Source organism: Humulus lupulus, chromosome 7 (genome assembly GCF_963169125.1).
Source record: "Humulus lupulus chromosome 7, drHumLupu1.1, whole genome shotgun sequence".
NCBI classification, from domain to species: domain Eukaryota; kingdom Viridiplantae; phylum Streptophyta; class Magnoliopsida; order Rosales; family Cannabaceae; genus Humulus; species Humulus lupulus.
The window spans coordinates 102,055,574-102,078,320 of NC_084799.1; the positions used below are offsets into that span (position 1 = coordinate 102,055,574).

The following is a 22,747-nucleotide window of genomic DNA, read 5'->3' on the forward strand; positions in this document are numbered from 1 at the left end:
TGTCTTTTGATTTTTTTTTTTTAAATTAAAATGAAATAAAAGTCATTGAGGGTAATGGGATTCCTTGGGTGATTGGGGGGAGAAACATTCCTGTTCTTTTCCACCTAACCCCACCAACTTCTCTCATTCTTTACTTTAGTAAACATATGAATGGAAATTATTAGCACACAAATAATTTGTATTCCCATTAAATAAACATGTCATGAGTCCGTAATAATTAGTGATGCATATCCTCCCCATGGAGACTTGCCCCTAATGGGACAGAAATTCCCCGTCTACACGAGGAATGGGGGCGAGGATGTGAATAATTTTCCATCATCGAACATTAAACAGGGTGGGGGCGGGGATGCCCATGACTCCATTTAAATTTTTATTTATTTTATAATTTTTTTATGTTCTTTATGTGATGTTGTAGTATATTAGTATATATTTTTTAGAAGATTTTAAATTTTGTTTGAGACAATATTTAGTATTTTAAATTATAAATATTGTGTAATATTTTAATTTTTTATAATTCACTATTTTTATTTTAAAATTATAAATTTTTTTAAAATAAATGAGTTTCTCCTAAAAATTTCTTCCCCACCTTGCCTCCAATAGAGAATAGGCAGAAATAGGGTAAGAATAAGGATCAAAATTATAAATGGGATGGGATGTACACTACCCGACAATTCCCCACCCTATTTGCATCACTAGTAATAATCAATGGTCAACACATATTTGGGTGCTTTCTCTTAATTTATATTTAAATTTTTTTTCACAAATGAATTCTTATTTTATTTTAATTTGTTTAGTTTTTTATTTTTAATTAGATACTTAGTATTTAGGTCATTTTAAAAAATACTAAAAAGTCTATTAACATAAAATTGGAAGTTATCAAATTCCCTAGTAGCCTAAAACTCCAAAAAAAAAACACACAAAATTCTAATTATATCTTTGAAGAAATTTTATTCAAACTCCAAAACTCGTTCAATGATAAATCCTTACAAAAATGGCGACATTCTAAATAAATTGCTAGAGCTACTACATTGAACATTGAAGAGAGAATTTTTAATTTGGAAGGCAAATCCCTACAAAATCCAGTCTTGTGTGCTTTTGTTGTTTTGTGTGTGAAAGTATAGCCATAATATTCATCCTCCACAATGATCTGCGGTTATGTACCATAATGATTCCCAGCTCCATTTTACAAGTGGCCATCTTCCCCTTCCTCTTCATCTTTTTCATAAAGAATGACAAGAAAATAAAAAGAAAGTACACCTCTACATGGAAGATTACCAGGAACTGAACCAAAACACTAATATACCAATACACCAAAGAATTATGAGCCTCAGGACATCACCATTGTATGTTAAATGCAAAACAGGCTTCCTTCAAGTCAGCCAAAACAGGTCGTTGTCAGTTTCGTTTTCGCCTTTGAATGATTTAAAGCTTTCTCAACTATCTTCCATTCCTCCCCAGAAATATTATGTACAGGTATATTATTCCTCATCCTCGGTCAAGGAGGAAAATGAGAAGGGTTTAAACTTGTAGCCATCACCGTGGTAAAACTTGTTTTGAAATTCAACCCAGTGTAGACGCAAGGCATGAAGAAAAGCGCTTAGTGTTTCCATCATGAGTAGTATGAAAGCAGTTGCAAAGGCAAAAACCGTTAACCCAACTAACCGAATAGCAAAATTGTCGTACCTGTCATTATCAGGTGTAATAGCAAATTAATGGCAATAGCACAGGCACCATCATATGTAAATCTGAAGGACTAAATTTCCTTTCTCCTGTTTTTTTTTTCTTTAAAGAGCAACATTAACTCAGACATTACGACTGTGACTTCATGTTTCCAATTAATGAACCTGGAAATTCTAATTTAAAATTTAAACTTCTACAGACATGGCTTAGAAAAAGTATGCTCAGTACTCAACTAAAATCAGTGAACAAAAACTCCTATACTCTAGATGTTGGCCCTTGCACATAAAGAATATTAGTAGATACCCAGAAAAATGACTTTGCAAGTTTCACGAGCAAAAAGAAAAGAAAATAAAAAAAAAAAAGTGTACCAATAGATAGAGCATTTATATTTAAAGGAAAAGAAAAAGAGAGAAAATATAAAGGTTAACAGTTAAACCAACTGAAGTAAAATTTAAACTCACCCCCAAGCTAGGAGGAGGACTTTCTCATAGAATACAGTTGAAAGTTCTGAGTGTGCTAAGCTGTAAAACAAGGAACAAATATTAAATAAGAAGAAATAGATAAGACAGAAAGTCTAATTTGGAAAGAAAAAAAAATTAATCATATCCATACCTTAAAGCCCAAAGTCGAAGATATGATGCTGTATTAGAAACTGCACCAAGAACAAACTCTATGGAGTGTATCATTTGGTGCACAAATACTTCGCTGAAATTAAACTCCTCGTGATGTTGCCTAGCAGAATCAGGTTCCACGTCAAGATCCATCTCTGAGGTACCAAGGACACCATACATGCGACCTTGAAATCTCTGGAAAATATCATCAGAAAAGAAAAAAGATATTGCATCTTTCCCAGCTAGTGAAATTTTCCTTGAAAACTACTTTTTAGTGACTCAACTAAAATACTCTATGTAGTAAGAGATTTTTGGCTGAGTAAGTAGTTTGTACTTAAGAAAAATCAAGTCAAATGTGTAGAAGGTTGCATTACTTAATCAAATTTAAGGAATGTGATATTTTGACATGAACGCTCTGTGTGAAGTATATACCTCTGTGTGAAGTTTCTTCAAAATAAAAGGTTTTGGAAAAAGCATCCATGGAACTGCAATTAAAGCCAGAAGCAACAATATGATCTGCAATATTAAAGCTTAATTAGCCACAAACAATCACATGAGCATAGCGATTATAGAGAAAGGAGTTTAGATTGTGCCTGAAGTGGTCTTTGTCCCCAAAACAATTGATTTTCACCAAGATCATCAGTAGGACTAAGAAACATGTAAATCATCACATGATAGAGGTCTGCTTGAGAGCCAGTGCACCACTTGATGATAATAAGAAGTGAAAGATACCCAAACAGACTGTTAAGAAAGATCAACTGCGGCACAAACTGGTACCTAACAATAAAATACACGAATCACACCTTTTTCTGCTTCCCTTTAAAAGTTGATCAGCAATGAGAAGATAAAGTGGATCAAGACAGAAGAAAGATTAACAGCAAAGATACAGCTAGGAGAGACACCTTATATCGATAGAGCTGCTAAAAAAGTGTGCATTGAAGTAGCTTATAATGATTCCCAAGTTCATTTGAGATACACCCAACAAAATAGACATCTTCATTTTGAGAGAGTTCAAGAATGGAAGCTCTGTACGACTTCCACGCCAACTAGGGTCAACACCAAATGGGTATGGTTCCCGGAATTTGACCAAGCCAGCAGTGTTTGCATCACTGCTCACAGGAGAAAGAAAATATAAGCATAGCTCATACAATGCATTACGCACATACATTAAGAAAAATAAAAAAAGGTCTGAAGATATATATGTGGACACACACACACACACACCCATGTGGATATACAAATACCCAAGCACAAGAACACACATTTTGTCAACTGGGGAAAATAACTGAGCTTCATGGGAGGGTAGTGGAGATAATTCTAAAGCAAAATAATGCCAATAAAATAAAATCGACCACGAAAAAATTGTGTGAAGATATCCATTTCTGGATTTGGTTCTAAAAACAGTGATACTTGATCAGAGCATCAAAATTTATATAAGCCAGAATCATTAAATTGGCAACCGCAAAGGGAGCACCTTCCTCTTGGTCTATGAAACCAGAAAAAAAAAAAAGCATCAAAGGCCCATTAACAAATCATATGAGCAGCTGTATTTGAAATTCTAGGAATCCAGAACTGGTTTGAAGTACAGAATCTCTAACCCTCTCGATAAAGCAAAATCACATCTATTTGACAGGAAATGCAACTAAAACTAACCAGCAAAGAAGCATAGACATCAAAGAAGCAACATATTCAATATCAAAGGATCCTAGACCATAAAACTGCACGCAGTTCATGGTATTTACAAGGAAACAAATATGATCTTGAAACTTTTATAATTAGATACTTTGCACATTTCTCTAGCTGCCACAGGGTGGTGGTAATAAAAAGAATGGAATTTACTCATTTGGTACCATTTATTTTTACAAAATATCGTTTTAGTACCCTCTGTTTTCAATAATGCTCATGTGGTACCCCATATTTTGAAAACATAGATATTTGGTATCCTAATTTATAAAATCTTGTCAATATGACCAAACTGTCAGCAGTTATATATAATTTGTAGCTCGTATAATTGAGAGTAATTTGATTAAATTAGTAAAAAAAATTTAATTAAATTTGAGTTTAGGGTACCAAATATGTACAATTTTAAAATACAGGGTACCAAATATGTACGATTTTAAAATGCAGGGTATCAAATACATACGATTTCAAAATACAAGGTACCAAATGAGCTGTAAACACAGGGTACCAAAATGATATTTTGCAAAAACATATGGTGTCAAATAGTTACCAACCCTAAAAAGAATAAAAAGGCAAACTTAGGAAAGTTAGGGAGAAAACTTAAAACATCTTTATTTGGACAAATCAATATAAAAATAAATGTGTACTTAAAAATGTAACAAAGGCCTAGACAACATTGCAAACAAAAAAACTATCAGATGAGTATGAGGTTGAACATAAAATGAAAAAAAAAAAGACAGATACCTGCAACTTGTATCTCTACATTGGTAAGCAGACCCACCAAATATGTGATATGGAACAGAGAAGAACTCATTGTAAATCAACCCACAGTATATTGAAAATAGTGACATCAAAAGAAGTACATATCGTCCACCAAACAGCATCTCCATAAAGCTCCCAAGTTTCTGAGATAAGATACATATGAAGATTACATGCCAATAAACGTGGAAAAGACATTCTTATAAACACATTTTATCCAGCAAAGTAATCAACATCTTTACCAGAAAATTATGATATCACAAGCATGTGGACTTATAATTTTTCTCAGGTGAAAACAGTTGAACATCACCATCAAGTCATTTTTTTTTTCATCTCTCAAAACATCCCTTTCAAATTAAAGCTAATAATGAAGAGGTTATCTTCATTTTTTATTGTACCCCCAAATAAAATCTTAACTTTATTCTTCCTTCTATTGAAGTATAAATTAATAACGATATCTCCATACATCCTTGATAGGATGAACCTGCAATTCAAGTGACAAATAACCCAGAAACAGAATAGAAAATGCAATAACAGAGTGGAAAAAATGGATGAGCCTTGATTGTATTGATAGCTAGGAAATTCGAGAGCCTAGTTCTCTCCCAAACAGGTTACAATTTTCTACTTACTTCCTACCTCTCCCCATCCCTGCTGGATTAGAATATACCCCTAACAGTTTCTTACTGTGCACCCTCTCCTAGACAGTCCTTTCTCTTATAACTAACTGTCTAAAGTCTCATTCCCCTACATCAGCAACACGTGTACCCTTTATACCCTTCCTACTGTAGACATAAGTCAATGGAGGCCTAACAATACCGTCCCCTCGAAGTTGCACCTTGTCCTCAAGGTGAAAATCTGGAAACTGCTCCTGTATGACGCCAAAATCTTCCCACGTAGCTTCGAATTCTGGCAGATTTTTCCACTTGATCAACGCTTGTGGGGCTGTCTTGTACGTTCCTGGCCGTATCTCCAACACCTCTTCGGGTTCTAACATCCATTCCATATCAGCTTTCAAACCTGGGGGAAGTGGGGTGGCTGTTTGAGTTGGTCCCAACGCTGCTCGCAGTAATGATACATGAAAAACAGGATGTATCGCTACTTCAGGAGGCAGTTTCAGCTTATAAGCTGCCTGGCCGATTTTCTCCAGCACCTGAAATGGCCCAAAAAATCTGGGAGCCAGCTTCTCATTCATTCTTTTGGCTACTGTTCGCTGACGGTATGGCCGCATCTTCACATATACAAAGTCCCCCACGCTGAACTGAACATCCCTTCGCTTCTTATCGGCTTGAAATTTCATTTTCTGCTGAGCCCGCTGCAAGTTCTCCTTTAACAACACCAGAATATCATCCCGCTCTTTCAGATTCTGCTCCACTGCGGAAACGGGCGTGCGGTACTGCTCAAGTGGAATGATTGGAGGAGGATCACGGTGGTAAACAGCTTTGAATGGTGTCATACCGATCGAGATATGAAAGGTGGTGTTATACCAATATTCCGCCCAAGGAATCCATTTAGACCACTTGCTGGGTTTGGAACTCACAAAGCAGCGAAGATATGTCTCCAAACACCTATTAACGACCTCCGTTTGGCCGTCCGATTGTGGGTGATAGGTTGTGCTGCGATTCAATGAAGTCCCTTGTAACTTGAAGAGCTCCTTCCAAAATAGGCTGAGAAAAATCTTGTCCCGATCCGACACAACAGATCTAGGAATACCATGTATTTTAACTATCTCCCTGACAAAAATGGTAGCAACTGTAGCTGCTGTAAATGGATGCCTCAATGGTATAAAATGCCCATACTTACTCAATCTGTCCACTACAACAAAAATGGAGTCAAATCCATTCGAAATGGGTAGTCCCTCAATGAAATCCATTGAGATATCCTCCCAAATCTGGTCTGGAACCGGCAATGGCTGGAGTAAACCTGCTGGAGATTGCGCGGTATATTTTTGCTGCTGACAAACACTACATTCTGTTACGAACTTATGAATATCTCTGCGCATTCCTGGCCAGTATAGATGCTCTGCGACTCGCTGAAATGTGCGAAAAATGCCTGAATGACCGCCCAAATTGCTGCTGTGGTACTCTTGTAGAATGATTGGAATGAATGGCGATGTTGCTGGAATTACCAAACGCCCTTTAAACTTGAGACAGCCCTGTGATAAAGTGTACCCGCCCCCATCTTTGCCCTCGTCCAGCTCCTTTAATACTTTGGACAGCGTCGGATCCGAAGAAATATGAGCTTGTAAATCTGGAATAGATATAATATTAGGGGCTGAAATGGCCAGCAACACCGGTTCTTCATGCATTCGCGAAAGCGCATCAGCTGCCTTGTTATCACGCCCCGGTCTATATACTATCTCAAAGTCATAACCCAATATTTTCGTCAGCCATTTTTGATGCTCAGTCGCCATGAATCTCTGCTCCAACAGGTATTTCAAACTCCTTTGATCTGTCTTCACAATAAACTTCCTGCATAGTAAATATGGTCTCCACTTTTGAATGGCTAACACAATAGCCATTAACTCCCGCTCATAGACAGATTTTGTGCGCCCCCTTGCCGAAAGTATTTGGCTGAAAAAAGCTACTGGTCTGTTCTTTTGCATTAAAACAGCCCCCAAACCCGTCCCAGAAGCATCGGCTTCAACTATAAAAGGGGCAGAAAAATCAGGAAGAGCTAATACTGGCACTGTACACATTCTCTCTTTTAGCTGTTCAAACGCTTCTTGAGCCTCTGCATTCCAGCCAAACGCATCCTTTTTGAGCTGATCCGTAAGTGGTCTAGCTATACTTCCATATCCTTGCACGAATTTCCTGTAATATCCTGTTAGGCCAAGAAACCCACGCAAGCTTTTGATGTTCTTAGGGGTCGGCCAGCTGGCCATTGCTTCCAACTTTGCTGGATCTGCTGCCCCTCCCTGTTCAGAAATAATGTGCCCCAAATACTCCACTTGTGACTGTCCGAACAAACACTTTTTTGCATTAACATAAAGTTGCTGCCCCTGTAATTTTTGTAAAACCAGCTCCAAATGCTTTACGTGCTCCTCCAAAGACCGGCTGTAAATCAAAATATCGTCAAAAAATACAAGTACAAATTTACGCAAAAATTCTCTAAACACCTCATTCATCAATCCTTGGAAAGTGGCTGGGGCGTTTGTCAGTCCAAATGGCATTACAAGGAATTCGTAGTGGCCCTCGTGAGTGCGGAAAGCTGTTTTTTGTACATCTTGAGCAGCCATACGAATTTGATGGTAACCGGACCTCAAATCCAACTTAGTGAATATTCGGGCTCCATGTAACTCATCCAATAATTCATCTATCACTGGTATTGGAAATTTGTCAGCCACCGTTTCTCTGTTGAGTGCCCTGTAATCGACACAAAACCTCCAACTCCCATCTTTCTTTCGAACTAGTAAAACCGGGCTGGAAAATGGACTTGCACTTGGGCGTATTATTCCAGCGTTCAGCATCTCTGTCACGAGCTTTTCAATCTCATCTTTTTGTACCTGTGCGTAGCGGTATGGCCTTACCGAAACTGCCCCTACTCCCTCCTTTAGCGTAATGGTGTGCTCCTTGGGTCGCGATGGTGGCAGGCCTTGTGGCACAGAAAAAACAGGCTGATATTTTTGCAAAATCTGGGCAACTTCAGTCGGGATCTTCGCTGAATTTGTCTCTAACATCGCTGCCAGCGAGTATAAGTGCACCCAAAAACCACCACCCTCCTGTTCGACGGTATGAATCATAGCCTTCAGCAATATTGGTGATTTACAGAGGCTTGGGTCTCCTTGTAGAGTAATCCAAGACCCCGCTACTTCAAACTTCATGACGAGCGTCTTCCAATTAACATGCATATTACCCAAAGTCTCTAACCACTTAATGCCGAGTATTACATCCGCACCGCCCAATTCAAGTGGTAAGAAATCTATTACTACCCGCAATGGCCCAAGGTCCAACTCAACTTGAGCACAAATGCCCTCTGCCCTTACTTTGCCACCGGTGCCCAGTAATATTCCGTAACATGATGTGGGTGTGATGGGTATCGCTGCTGCCGAAACGATTTCCGTCGAAAGAAAGTTGTGCGTCGCCCCACTATCGATTAATACTGTCACCGTTCGCTGTCCAATACGCCCCGCTAGTTTCATGGTGTGCGCCGATGAGATCCCCACCAACGAATTGAGAGATAGTGTTGCAAGAGTTTCATCCGATCCCCCTGCCTCCTCTGATTCTGGCGAAGATGGTGGTGTTTCCCCCATGACTGTTTCGTCTTCGTCATCAACTGTGAGCAAAATCTGGAGTGATTTTTGGTCACACTCATGGCCCCTGTGGAATTTCTTGTCACATTTGAAACATACCCCTCGGGCCTTCTTCTCCTGGTATTCTGCTTCAGATAGGCGGCGCACAGGCGGCAGCTTCCCCGACTTAGCCACGCTGGGTACGGTGGTCGGCGACAGGGGCGGTTGGAAGGGTGTCGATGGGGGGTGGAAACTCGATCCCGAACGACTCACATGGGACATCGGCATGGGTCGGCCAGAACTGATTGGGCCCCAACTGGAAGTGGGCCTAGAAGGGTGCGATCTAGGGCTCGGACCCGAAGCCCAGAACTGGTGGCCTTCTTCCACCCTTTGTGCAGTCTCCATGATGTTAGCCAATCCTAAAGGCTGTAGAATATGCAGAGCACCTCTAATGTCATCTCTCAACCCTTTCACAAAGCTTCCTTCCAAAATATGTTCAGGTACGTCTGGAACTCTGGATGCTAATGCTTCCCACTTCAGCCTATATTCTCTGACAGTAGAAGTTTGAACCAGTGACATAAATTCTTCGGAAACGGAACCGATAGGGGCGGAGCGAAATCGCATTAACAGTCTTTCCTTAAGGGTCGCCCATGACGTAATCGGCCGCCTTTGGTGTTCCCATTGAAACCACGTCAACGCATCACCTTCCAAACCCACTATGGCCGCCTCAAGCATAACCGGTTCCGACATACGACTTAGCAGAAAATAGCGTTCCACTTTATAAATCCACCCTTCCGGATTCTCTCCAGCAAAAAGTGGTAACTCCATTCGGGGAGGCCTATAGTCTTGACTGTGTTCCAGACCTGTATATGCAGAATCGGTCTGGCCGACTGCTTGTGGTGGCTGTTCAGATTGCCTCGAGTGCGATGGACTTGGATGAGGCATCGGAGAATGAGTAGTCGGTAGCTGGTGCGATTCGCCCTCAACTGCGCGCCTTTGACGATCAATGGTGGTCGCTGTCCCCTCCACTGTCGCCTTCCCTGCTACTTGCATCAGCTGAGCTAAGTGAGTAACTAGATAGTCCATCTTCTTCTCAATCGCAGGTAGCCTTTGAATTTCTGTTTTCAGCAAGTCGATTTCCCTGGGTAATTGCTGAAAATCAGATCTAACCTCTATGAGCCCTTTCTGAAATTCTGATTGCACTGCTTCCAGCTTGTCCTCCCACATCTCATTCGGATTGTCAGCCTTCTTAGGTCCCATCTGGATCTAATCTCTGATACCAATTTGATAGGATGAACCTGCAATTCAAGTGACAAATAACCCAGAAACAGAATAGAAAATGCAATAACAGAGTGGAAAAAATGGATGAGCCTTGATTGTATTGATAGCTAGGAAATTCGAGAGCCTAGTTCTCTCCCAAACAGGTTACAATTTTCTACTTACTTCCTACCTCTCCCCATCCCTGCTGGATTAGAATATACCCCTAACAGTTTCTTACTGTGCACCCTCTCCTAGACAGTCCTTTCTCTTATAACTAACTGTCTAAAGTCTCATTCCCCTACATCAGCAACACGTGTACCCTTTATACCCTTCCTACTGTAGACATAAGTCAATGGAAGCCTAACAATCCTCTAGGTTTATACCATGTCATATTTTAAATAAGAAGTTCCCACATAAAAGAAATTAAGAGATGCAACTCAGAAAATAATAATGATTATAAAAAAATAAATGTTGTGTTCGCTTCAAAGACAATGATGAAACTGATGCCTGTATTATTATGTTCCTTGGTTCATAAATTTTATAGCTATCCATAAATATAACTCATCCAGAATGGGGAAGAAAATATAAGAGTACTATAAATGGTGGTCGGAGGTCAGTGGTAGCAGAGATAGAAAATGGTCCCATGATACTCATAGCTGGAGCATTAGGTCAGATTTTTCAAGAGCTTATAAAGCCCTCTTCTTTCTTTTCAATTTTTTCCCAGTTAATATACAGAGCCAGCACATACAGACATCTATAAGATTAAACAACCTGCAGCTTGTTTGAGAGGTTATCATGGTTTTTGTTATGAGATGCACAGAGAGAATATCATTTCAATGAGAAAATAATTCACAATCAAGAACAGGTCCTGCTGAAAACATTTTTATTCTTTTAATTGTTGTCCAGCCAATTGGTAAAAAGACCGCACCTGTGTACTGAGCTTACTTTCACGAGCTATAAGAACTAATGCTCCCAGCAACAAGCATATTCCATGACCCCAATCCCCAAACATCACCGCAAAAAGAAATGGAAATGTGATAACAGTGTATACGGCAGGATTTGCTTCTTGATATTTAGCAACACTGCACACAAAATGTTCTGTCAGCCTCTGATTCGCTTAAGAGATTTTTCTGTACATTAATTGAATTCCATTCACTTACCTTTCGCTACGAGACACAGAACCACAGGTCCTGCATCTGCTCTTTTTTCTTTCTTAATGTAATTGTTAAAAATGAAAGGAAAAGGAGAAAAGAACTCTCGACAATAAAGAAAAACTTTTTAACAGCACAACATAACATCAAACAATTATTGCTAATGTTGAGAAGGCGCACAGTGCAGGAAAAAGAATTAGGAGAAGGCAACAAAAGGAACAGACACATAAGGGTAAAAATGATATAGGAAGCAGGAAAAAAAAAACAAGACTTCATCATCTACAAATATTAACCATCTCATTAAAAACATTTACGTATAAACTGCAACAAAAAAATAATTGTATATACCAGTAGCCAATTTAATTGTTCACAAAGGCTATTATCTTTCTTGACAGATAGGAAATCAATTCCTAATGATTTAGTTATTCGTTAGTTTCCTAATTTGTAGGCTAACTTGTAGGGATTTTTTTTTCTTATTTTTCTTCTGTCATAAAGGTTATTATTCGGTATAACCCTAAATAATAGCATTCATAGGTTATAAATTATATACAGAAGTGAAATACAATTTTTTTCTTCACCAATTTTCACATGAGATTTAGGATCAATTCTCTCTCCGGTGCTCTCTCCCAGTCGCACCCTCATCTCTAAGTGTTTTTTTTCTTCCAATCGCTTGTTTTAAATACCCCAGGTCCATTCGCATTATTTTTATATAGCCCCAGGTCTAGTCGCACGCTTTAGTCATCCCAGATCCAGACCAGTTCCTCTGCCTCTTCTCCAACTATGTCAACCAGCGAGGAGGTCTCTTCTCAGACCAACGGGTCTATCAGTTCACAGACTTCAGTCAGCAACCTCCCAACTCAGTCTAGTGGCTTCATGGGTTCCCTCTATAGTCATGACAGCAATTCGCTTCACATCACAGCCCACAAACTCGATGGTAAGAATTATCTGCAGCAGGCAGAGTCTATAAAATTGGTTATCTGTGGGCGTGGAAAACTTGGGTACATCACCGGTGACCTTCCTACACCTCCTTTGACTAACTCCACTTACAAGTTATGGCAGGCTGAGAATTCTATTGTCCTTGCTTGGCTTATTAATTAGATGGATCCAAAAATCAGCCGCAGGTATTTATTTTTCAAAACTGCTAAGGAGGTATGGGATGCTGCCAAAAAAATGTACTTTGATCTTGGTAACTCTTCTCAGATTTTTGAAATCCGCACCAAGCTCAAAGACATAAAGCAAGGTAATCAAACTGCTACCTAATATTTTTCAGACTTACAAGACCTGTGGCAAGAACTCAAGTTGTATCTTGATACCACACCATTGTGCGCTAACTGTACTACAATACAACGGCAGCAGTTAAAAAAAGAACGAGTTTTTGAGTTTCTTACTGGGTTAAATTACAATATCGATGAAGTAAGAGGTCGTTTGGTTAGTCGCTCTCCATTTCCTGACACTGAAGAAGCTTTTTCTAATGTTAGATGTGAAGAAGCACATCATCGTGTCATGCTCACTACTCCTGAATTTCCGCCCATAGAATGGTTTGCTCTCATCTCAAAATCAGGCCCACCACCACATGGCAGATCCAATCCTGACCCTAGGCCTAATCGTAAAGGTGACAGACCTTGGTGTGATCAGTGCTAACGTCACGGCCACACTCAAACCACTTGTTGGGAAATTCATGGCAAACCACCAAATTGGACTCCTCGTCACCAGAATGGCAAAAAGGCCTACCAAAATACTGATCAGAGTAGCACCCCTGCCCCTTCCTTCAGTAAGGAACAACTCGAACACCTATACACACTTCTGAGTCAATCTTCCATGAAACCCAAGTTTGGTCCCGAGTCTCATAGTACCTCAGTTGCACATTCTGGTAATTTCTCTTCCACTGTTTGAACACCATGGATAATCAATTCAGGCGCAACTGACCACATGACAGGTTTACCTTGTTTGTTTGATTCTTATTGTCCATGTTCCACTAAATCTAGTATCAAGAATGCAGATGGCACTCATTCACCTATTGCAGGAATTGGCACTATTAAATTGTCTACTGATCTAATGCAATCTAATCTCTGTCCACAAATTGACTGGTGATAATCATTGTCTTGCTAAATTCATGTCCAATTCGTGTCAATTTCAGGATCTATCATCGGAGAGGATGATTGGCAGTGCTAGGATTCGTGACGGACTTCTTTGAAAACGGCATCAAATAAAAGAGCATTCTTCTCTACTTCATTTGGTTTCGAGTTCTATTTCTAATTCTAGTTCGCAATATGTTTCAAATTCTATTTCTGATTCAAATTCTAAAACAATTAATGTTATGGCATTGTCGATTTGGGCATCCAAGTTTTTTATATTTAAAACATTGGTTTTCATCTTTTTTTATCAATAAAAAGATTGCTGAAATCCAATGTGATATTTGTCAATTTGCAAAACATACACGTGTTTCGTTTCCTCAAAATATGTATACAACTTTCAGTCCTTTCTCTCTTGTTCATAGTGACATATGGGGGCCTCAAAGGTCACCACTTCTAATAGTAAGCGTTGGTTTTTTACATTCATTGATGATCACACACGTAACACTTTTGTCTATCTGCTTAGGCAAAAGTCTGAGGCATGTCAGGTTTTTCAAAACTTCCATCATATCATCCAAACACAATACCAAACAACTATTAGAACTCTGCGTACAGACAATGGTATTAAATATTTCAATACCACCCTCGGTCCCTATCTTCTACAAAATGGGATTGTTCATCAAAGCTTGTGTGTGGATACTCCACAACAGAATGGGGTCGCCGAGAGAAAAAATCGTCATCTCTTGAAAGTATCTCGTGCTCTTATGTTCACTATGCATGTTCCAAAATATCTTTGGGGCGATGCTCTCCTCACTGCTACTTATCTCATTAACCACCTTCCCAGTCGGCCTCTTCAATACAGAACACCATATTTTGTTCTTCACTCTCTTTATCCTCACATATTTACCAATACTTTACTAGTTAAAGTCTTTGGTTGCACTGCGTTTGTGCACGTTCACTCCCAACATCGAAGTAAATTGCATCCTAGAGCCATTAAGACAGTCTTTCTAGGCTATTCTACTCAAAAAGGTTATCAGTGTTATTGTCCCCTCACCAAAAAAACATATATCTCAAGTGATGTCACTTTTTTTTAAAATACTGCTTGCTTCACTCCCACCTCGCTTTAGGGGAGCACATTCATCAAGAGCAAGAAACTCAGTGGTCGTGGGGTTAGAATTACCCCTAACCACTCATTTCTCCTCTGGGCTAGAAATTGTCCCTTCCTTTTCTCTAGATCAAAAAAACTCTCCATCTCCTGAGTCAGAAACTGATCAATCTCCTGAACATCCATCTTCTGAGGAAATCATTGAAACAAAAGGAGATACTCAAAACCAAAACATGCAGAAAGAAAGAGATAGTGTATTCAAGAAGAAATAAACAAGTTACGAATCCTCAACACAATCAAGAGCCCAATCCAGTGATAGTCACTTACCTCAAAAGATCTAAGTATTCTCCCATCAAACACTCAGTCAATTCTAGATATTCCTATTGCATTAAGGAAAGGAATTAGATTTTGCACTCAACACCCTATTTCAAAGTTCATTTCTTATTCAAATTCGTCATCTTCATTTAAAGTTTTTACCTCTAGTTTATCAAATGTTGTGATTTCTAGGGATATCAACGAAGCACTTGCTACTCCTCAATGGAAAACAGCAGTTCTCGAAGAGATAAGAGCGCTTAAACAAAATGGAACTTGGAGATTAGTGGAGTTACCACCAGATAAGAAGGTAATAGGATGCAAATGGGAGTTCACAATCAAATACAATGCAAATGGATCTATTTAGAAGTATAAAACTCAGTTAATTGCCAAGAGTTTACTCAAACTTACGGGATTGACTATACTAAAACATTTGCTCCAATTGCCAAACTTAACATTATCAGAGTGTTACTCTCGCTAGCAGTTAACCTGGATTGGGAGTTGCATCAACTTGATATAAAAAAAATGCATTCTTTAATGGTGAACTGAAAGAAGTGTACATGAGTCAGCCTTTGGGGTTTGAAGAATCTCTCGATACAACCAACGTCTGCAAATTGAACAAATCACTCTAAGGCTTGAAACAATCTCCTCGAGCATGGCTCAATCGCTTTTTGAAAGTTGTCAAGGGTATTGAATACGTGAAGGTCAAACTGATCACACTCTCTTTGTTAAACACTTAGGCAAAGGGAAAATGTCAATGCTAATTGTATGTCAGTGCTAATTGTGTATGTTGATGACATAATTGTCACTAGTAACGACACTGAAGAGATAAATTCGATTAAAGAAATGTTGGCAAAGGAGTTCGAAGTCAAGAACCTCGGTGCACTCAGGTATTTTCTGGGAATAGAATTTGCTAGTAGTAAAAGAGGTATTTTTGTGTCCCAAAGAAAATACACCCTTGACCTGTTAAAGGAAACAGGTATGTTCGGTAGCAAGCCTAGCAGGACTCCAATCGAGCTCGAAGACGAGAAGATGTTTGAAGGGAGTTCGGTTGACAAAGGACGGTACCAACAGCTAGGAGGGAAGCTTATCTACCTCTCACATACTAGGCCCGACATTGCCTTTGCAGTTAGTCTGGTTAGTCAATATATGCACGATCCGTCTCAGGGACACCTAAATGAAGTATATAGAATTCTAAAGTATCTCAAGCAAACACCAGGAAAAGGCATTTTCTTCGAAAAGAAAAGTTGAAGTGTTCACAGATGCAGACTAGGCTGGGGCAGTTGACGATAGAAAGTCTACATCTGGGTATTGTACAATTGTATGGGGCAATGTGGTAATATGGCGAAGCAAAAGGCAAACAGTTGTTGCAAGAAGCAGAGTATAGAGCCATGGCTCATGGAGTATGTGAAACAATATGAATCAAACGCCGATTAGAAGAATTGAAGATTAAGTATGAAGCCCTAGTTCAGCTTTACTGTGATAATTAGTCTACCATCAGTATTGCACATAACCCTATACATCATGACAGAATTAAACCCGTAGAGGTAGATTGTCACCTTATTAAAGAGAAGATTGATGGAGAATTATCAGCATTAGATATGTTCAGAAGGATCAATAATTGGCTGATATTCTCACAAATAGATTGTCTGAACGAGCATTTGGTTTCCTAGTAAATAAGCTTGGAATCATCAATATCTATAGCCCAGCTTGAGAGGGAGTGTTGACAGATAAGAAATCAATTCCTATTGATTTGGTTATTCGTTAGTTTCCTAATTTGTAGGCTAACTTGTAGGGATTTTTTTTCTTACTTTTATTCTGTCATAAAGGGTATTATTCGATATAACCCTATATAATACCGTTCATAGGTTGTAAATTATATGCAGAAGTGAAACACAATTTTTTTCTTCACCGATTTTCACAATCTTCCTTTAGAAAAGACCATATTTATTTTATTTTGCTTTACTTACTCACAAAAAATTATAGAAGCAATAGCAATTAATTCTGCATAAGCATTCTAAAATATTATCATGTTTAAGAGCACTCCCAATGGGTGCTCTACTCCATCTTTTAAAATATCTCATCAAAACACACATTTTTTTATTTTACCTCTAAATTTTACATTATACCATACATCAGCTTCTCTATATATTTCTCTACATCATTTAAATATTATATTTTTAAATTTATTTTATTACTTATAGTAAAATAAAATTGAAAAATAAAAAAGAAATAATAAATATATACTAAATAGAGAGAGAAAGCTTATAAAGAAAAATAATAATATTAAAATATTATATAAAGGATATGTAAATGTAGATATGGATTAATTGGAGTTTGTGCATAGCTATTATAAATATATGTATAAAGGAGCTGATGGAAGATGTTTTTATGAGTTTTAGCTAAATATTATAGAGAAAGTGTATTACAAAATATATCACCAAAACATAGATTTTTATAATTTACCTCAAACTTTTACATTATACTATACACCTACTTCTCTATTTTTTCTCTACATCATTTATATATTATATTTTTTAAAATATTTTATTCATTTTAAGAAATAAAATAATTAAATATAATAATATCATCCTCATATATATACAAAAGTTTATAAAAAAAAAATAATATAATATTTATAGCTTGATGAATAGTGTTTCACTACATATAGAGAAATACTATTCATCTAGGTAAAAAAAATATAACTTTCCATCATCCATTAGAAGACTACTTAACCATTTTTTCTTTATATTATAAAAAATAACACATTTTAGCTCATCCATTAAGAGTGCTCTAAATGGTATGTCAGAAGAACTAAACTCACCCATAAGCATCAACAATTTCCTGGAAGGCATTTGTGAACTTGTTGGTTCTAAAATATGTAGGAGGTGATTCTATAGCATCCATCACATGAAATATTGTGCCAACTTGTGAACTGCTATCAAATGTTGCACGTCGCAATGCCTCCTGAATCTACATAAGATTACTTAATTTAATATAACCTTGCCATGTCTTGAAAGTTTATTACACACACAAACACATATAAACTGCAGTGCCAAATAAAAACTGGTAAAAAATTACCTGAGTTTTTGCAAAGATAGGACACCATCCCTCTCCAACAAGACATTTTTTTGTAACATCAAAATTTAGCATATTTAATGTATCATAGACAGCTTTCTCTCTCCGCACCTATGTAAGCAATGGGATCAAAATATGATTGACCTTACCTTCATAGTGCAAAACAACACCCACTTAGTTCAAATAAGTCTTACCATTCTCATCCATTTTGTTAAATGGAAACTTATAGATGTAAGGGCCTTATTTCGGTGTCGGATCCCTGCCTCTAAAGTTGTTTCCAGTTCCACAAGGCGTGATGATACCTACACGGGATTAAAAAAAAACTGAACATTAAACTAGGTATTATGTTTTCCACTGAAATCATATACTGGACCCTATTAGGAAGAGTCACAATTTAGAGACACAATGAGAGGGGGTGGGGGAAATAGTCGGAGCTACTAAAAATTAAGTAAGCAAGTGAATCATCAAATTTTTGTAATCCTTTAATTAAAATCAAATTGAATAAAAAAAACTTCCAGGTCAAAAAAGTTTTAAAAAAGAAAATGATACTTCACTTTTGGATACTACATTAAACTAAGTAAGATAAGCAATCAACTTCTAAACTGCAAACTTACTTCTCTAGTTATTTGTGTCTGCTTAGTAATATCCTCAGGCACAGGATAGCAACTTGCTCCAAATGCTTCACAAATTTTCAAAATCTTTGTTCTTGCCTGCTCTCCTGAGAAAAACACAACAAATACCATTTTCTCAACCTGCAAATATAAAAAGAAATAGAAGTAAAATGTCTGTCAGATGGCAAAATAATGCTAATGATAATAAGAATGCCAAGTGTACAAAGGTGGACAGCAATCAGAAAAGGGACAAAAAATAAAAAGTGGGCAGTTCACATTTTCCAGATTGAAAAGAAAAGAAATGAATAAAATTAACAAGATAAATGAGATTAGGTCATAAATACCATGTCAGTGGATAAAGGATCCATGATATCTTCATCAGCTGGAGCCTGGTTGAAAAGCATGTTTCCCCTTGTAGCACGAAACAACATCCTCTCAAAACTAAGCCCTTTAGACTTACAAATAATCCCACTGATAAATCTCAAGCCAGATTGACCTGACCGTTCAGGCATCATCTCCTATAAAGAAGCAGAGAAAATTAAAATCACAGCACTTAGTTCAATCTTCAATCAAAAACAGAAGCAAAGAAAAATAGGGATACTATGTCTTAGTATATGATTACCTGTTCAAGCAATGATGCTGTTTCAACATAGCTATCATTTGAATAGATGTTCTCATCTAATTCTCTTTCCTCTGAAACTGCATGTGTTTTACTTGATACAAGAAAGCCACTTGCCTGATATTACCACAAAAAAGACCAAAAGAATACATTAAAAAAATAACCCAGAAAAAAATCAAATTAGATGAAATTCAAATCTCCCATACAAAGAAAAGACAAATAAAATATATAGGAGAGCTACAGAAAGCAGCTAGCTACAGACAATATCCAGACATGAAAATAAATTTCAAGGACTATACAATTGAACAATCACAACATAAATAAAAAGCAAAAGTTTATCTGAATTTTAAGATTGAAACTAAGAACTTACCAAACCTTGCCCTGGCATACCACATTACCCCGGAACCAGGGCAAAGGTGGGACCTAAATGGCTTAACACCCCTGAATTTTGTAAATGTAAGAGCTGACCAATGTGCACATGGTAAGCAGCCTAATGCTATTGCTACAATCATCTACAAGTAAAGTTGAGTAATCAGGTATTTGTTTTACAAACCATAAAAAAAAATGGGTTGGAAACAAAGTTTCACATGCTAAGCTTCGCTTAACATGTCTTTACAGAAAGTCACTTGTAGGAGTGCAGTGTTTGGTAAAATTTTCAGAAGGGCTCTGGCTTTTTAATATCTTTCACAGGAAGCTATTCCACATACATTGGAAATTGTAGTAATCATTGGAACAGTTATAATGGTTTCCTTAATATATTTCTAAGTAAAAATAAAAAATTTCATAGTTGCCCCATTTTGTTCTCAAAATATGATTTCCAAACTTTTTCTTCTTTACTTCTACCGCCTTCATTAGAGCATAAGCTATCCAAATAAAGACTGAATACTACTTAACACAAGCATGAAGACTAGCTCAAGTACCTTTTGCAATACCATCTTGAACTCCAAGAGCTCATTATATGATTGTCGAAGTTTATCACTATTTGAATTCATTTCAATCAGTTCATGTTCATGTTCAGCAAGTTGTACCTGGGATTAAGCAAGAGAAAAAGAATAAAAGAGAATTGTAACAAAATATATACAACATGATCTATCAGATATACATTATTTTAATACCAAGGTGAGCCTTTGAGAGGATAACAGAATAGCCACTCATCAAAAAAGGAAAGCAGTGACATAGAACTGAACCTCTAATTCCTCCAACTCAAGATCTGGTTGTGTGACTGGACGTGTGGAGGAAAATAGACCAGCTTTACTGATTTGCTCTTTGAAAAAACGTAGCTTCCTTGACATTTCTGCACATCTCTTTACCTGTGGAGTAGAAACTTGGAAAAATTCATCGATGTGATAACAAATATAGAATCACCCCAGTCAATATAACTCTCAATATGAAAAGATAAAAGCGACAATAAAAGGAGAGCCATATAAGCATAATTGGAGACAGCCACCCACGAGAGACGATTGACATGAATGCTCTGGGAATAAAAAATGGCACGGGAGGGTAAATAGTTAAGTTACGTATTCATCTTGGCTTGTAATTCAACGTGCAAAGAGAATGCAGAATTAAGTGGACATGCCAGGTAATAACACAATAGTCAGTTGAAAACTGAAACACCAAGCTATATTATGACATAATACAAGGGCATATAACTAAATGAAAGGTGGAAACACTACAACATACATACTCTATGGAATTTATTTTGACATTTGGACTGCAATAACCCGTTAGTAGTCATTTCAGATGTTTCAATCCAAGACATGTATTGCAGTCTACTGTTTTCATTATCAAACTCAAATAGACACCTCCCCTTCCCTCCCCCCTTCTCCCAAGCACACAAAAAGTTTAGTGGATACCTGATTAACAAATGTCCTTTGGAAAGGGCTTTTATCACTGTTTAACTGCAAAGAAAAAGATAATAACAATGAGTACAAATGTAAAGTTCATTAAATAATTTTCTTGGAGAAGTCCCCTTTAATAAGTCCGCATGATTATCTAATATGATAATCACATATATGTATATATGACTATCAAACTATATCAAGTAGTAATGTAAAAAAAAATATGCAAGAATTATTATGGTGCGAGTGTAACTAGTAAATCACGTGATTTAATCTTGTTTTAGGAACAATATAGTATACGATCCAAACTTCATAAAATATGTGAAATATAATTCCCAAGCCAAATTTCAGATACACCGTACGTAATAGTCTGGTTCTAAAAAGTAGTAATATAGCTTGGATAATATTTGGAAAACCTTGAAACATATCGAGAAACATGCATATTAAAACTTCAGATTTGGAAAGAATCATCAACCACTTACAGAAAGTTAGTCACATGTCTCTGTAAGTATAACGTAACACAATAATCGTATAGCAATACTTAATTTAAGCTATAACAAAAGTTACAAACTGGGAATGTTACCGGCAAAACAAGGTCCAAACCAACAAAAGCAAACGGCTATGTACATACACATATTATATCATCTCATCTTGAATTATATTAATTATATATACATATACATAAATGTGTACGTATATGATTCCAAATAAAATATATCTTAAATAACAATTTATCAAACAGTTACCAGAATGAGAACCAAGGTATCCAAATTACAAAAACTTCCAACATAGTCAAGCAGCAATTTACATAGAACACCAGACAAGATTGCAATTTTAAGTTACAAATACAACAGCGACATTATTTCAACGATTCAAGCAACTACAAAGCTTGTATGAATAAGGTCACGCCAAGAATGCCGAGTCCTCATTTGGTTTTTTTTTTTTTTTTTTAAAAAAACACTATGTTAAGCAACTAGACACGAAGAAAACAGATGCTGAATCTAACAAACTCCATGAAAAAAGAAAAGAAACAGAGTCGGATCTGTGAGAGAACTTACGTCTCGGAATTGTAAAAGGCCAAGTTCCCCGAGATAGGAGATGGCGCGATGAGCCGATTCAACCGGAATGATGAGTTGAACGAAGGTCATCTTCTCGGAGCGCATCAGATCCATGGGCGGCAAGTTCTCGATGAAATCGTCCATTTTCACGAGAACCAAACAGAAAATGCTTGATTCGTTTCGGATCGAAAAACTTTTCCCAGATCTGAAACCACACTCTCTCTCTCTCTCTAGTTTTCTCTTTCTAAATTTCTATGCGTACGAGAGGGGTAGTAGTGTTCGTTTTGGGATGTGGGTTTATTTATTTTGTATTTATTTATTTTTCAAATTTTTCTGTTTGACAACTGCCATTAGAGTTCGCATTATTCTCACAGTTCGAAGGAAATATAGAATTGAATAGAATATTATTATTAAAAAAATAGCTCTTCTCGTTTTTGGTTAGTGTGAAGGAAGATGACTTTTTTAAGGTTGCTACAGATTAGCATTAATAAATTATAACATTAATTTTAAAAAATAAAATTTTATTAGCTATAGTGGTGTCAAAGGGTCGGTTAATTTATAAGTGACATAATTAATAATAATTATGTTTAGATCGATATGTACTAACACGATTGAATTTTTATTTATTCGTGTATTTTATTATTTTTTTAATATTTAATTTTTATTTTCTAGGTTTATTATTTTT

The 22,747-nt window shown here is 37.1% G+C and overlaps 1 protein-coding gene across 2 annotated transcripts; it reads right to left on the reverse strand.

Annotated features, from left to right (window-relative positions):
- Positions 1 to 922: 922 nt before the first annotated feature.
- Positions 923 to 22,460, reverse strand: LOC133788497 (V-type proton ATPase subunit a1). 2 transcript variants are annotated; one of them, XM_062225993.1, is made up of 18 exons: positions 22,063 to 22,452; positions 21,020 to 21,064; positions 20,354 to 20,476; positions 20,087 to 20,194; positions 19,170 to 19,283; positions 18,892 to 19,065; positions 18,551 to 18,688; positions 18,131 to 18,238; positions 17,940 to 18,047; positions 17,683 to 17,831; positions 11,147 to 11,300; positions 4,716 to 4,876; positions 3,194 to 3,400; positions 2,885 to 3,068; positions 2,724 to 2,807; positions 2,293 to 2,486; positions 2,142 to 2,201; positions 923 to 1,683 (listed from the first exon to the last, which is right to left on the reverse strand). In XM_062225993.1, the coding sequence occupies exons 1-18, from the start codon at positions 22,204 to 22,206 to the stop codon at positions 1,479 to 1,481; spliced, it is 2,460 nt and encodes an 819-aa protein (XP_062081977.1). In that variant the 5' UTR covers positions 22,207 to 22,452; the 3' UTR covers positions 923 to 1,478. The 2 variants fall into 2 exon arrangements, with proteins under 2 accessions (XP_062081977.1, XP_062081978.1); XM_062225994.1 differs by lacking the exons at positions 923 to 1,683; positions 2,142 to 2,201 and having other exon boundaries at positions 2,290 to 2,476; positions 22,063 to 22,460.
- Positions 22,461 to 22,747: the final 287 nt, after the last annotated feature.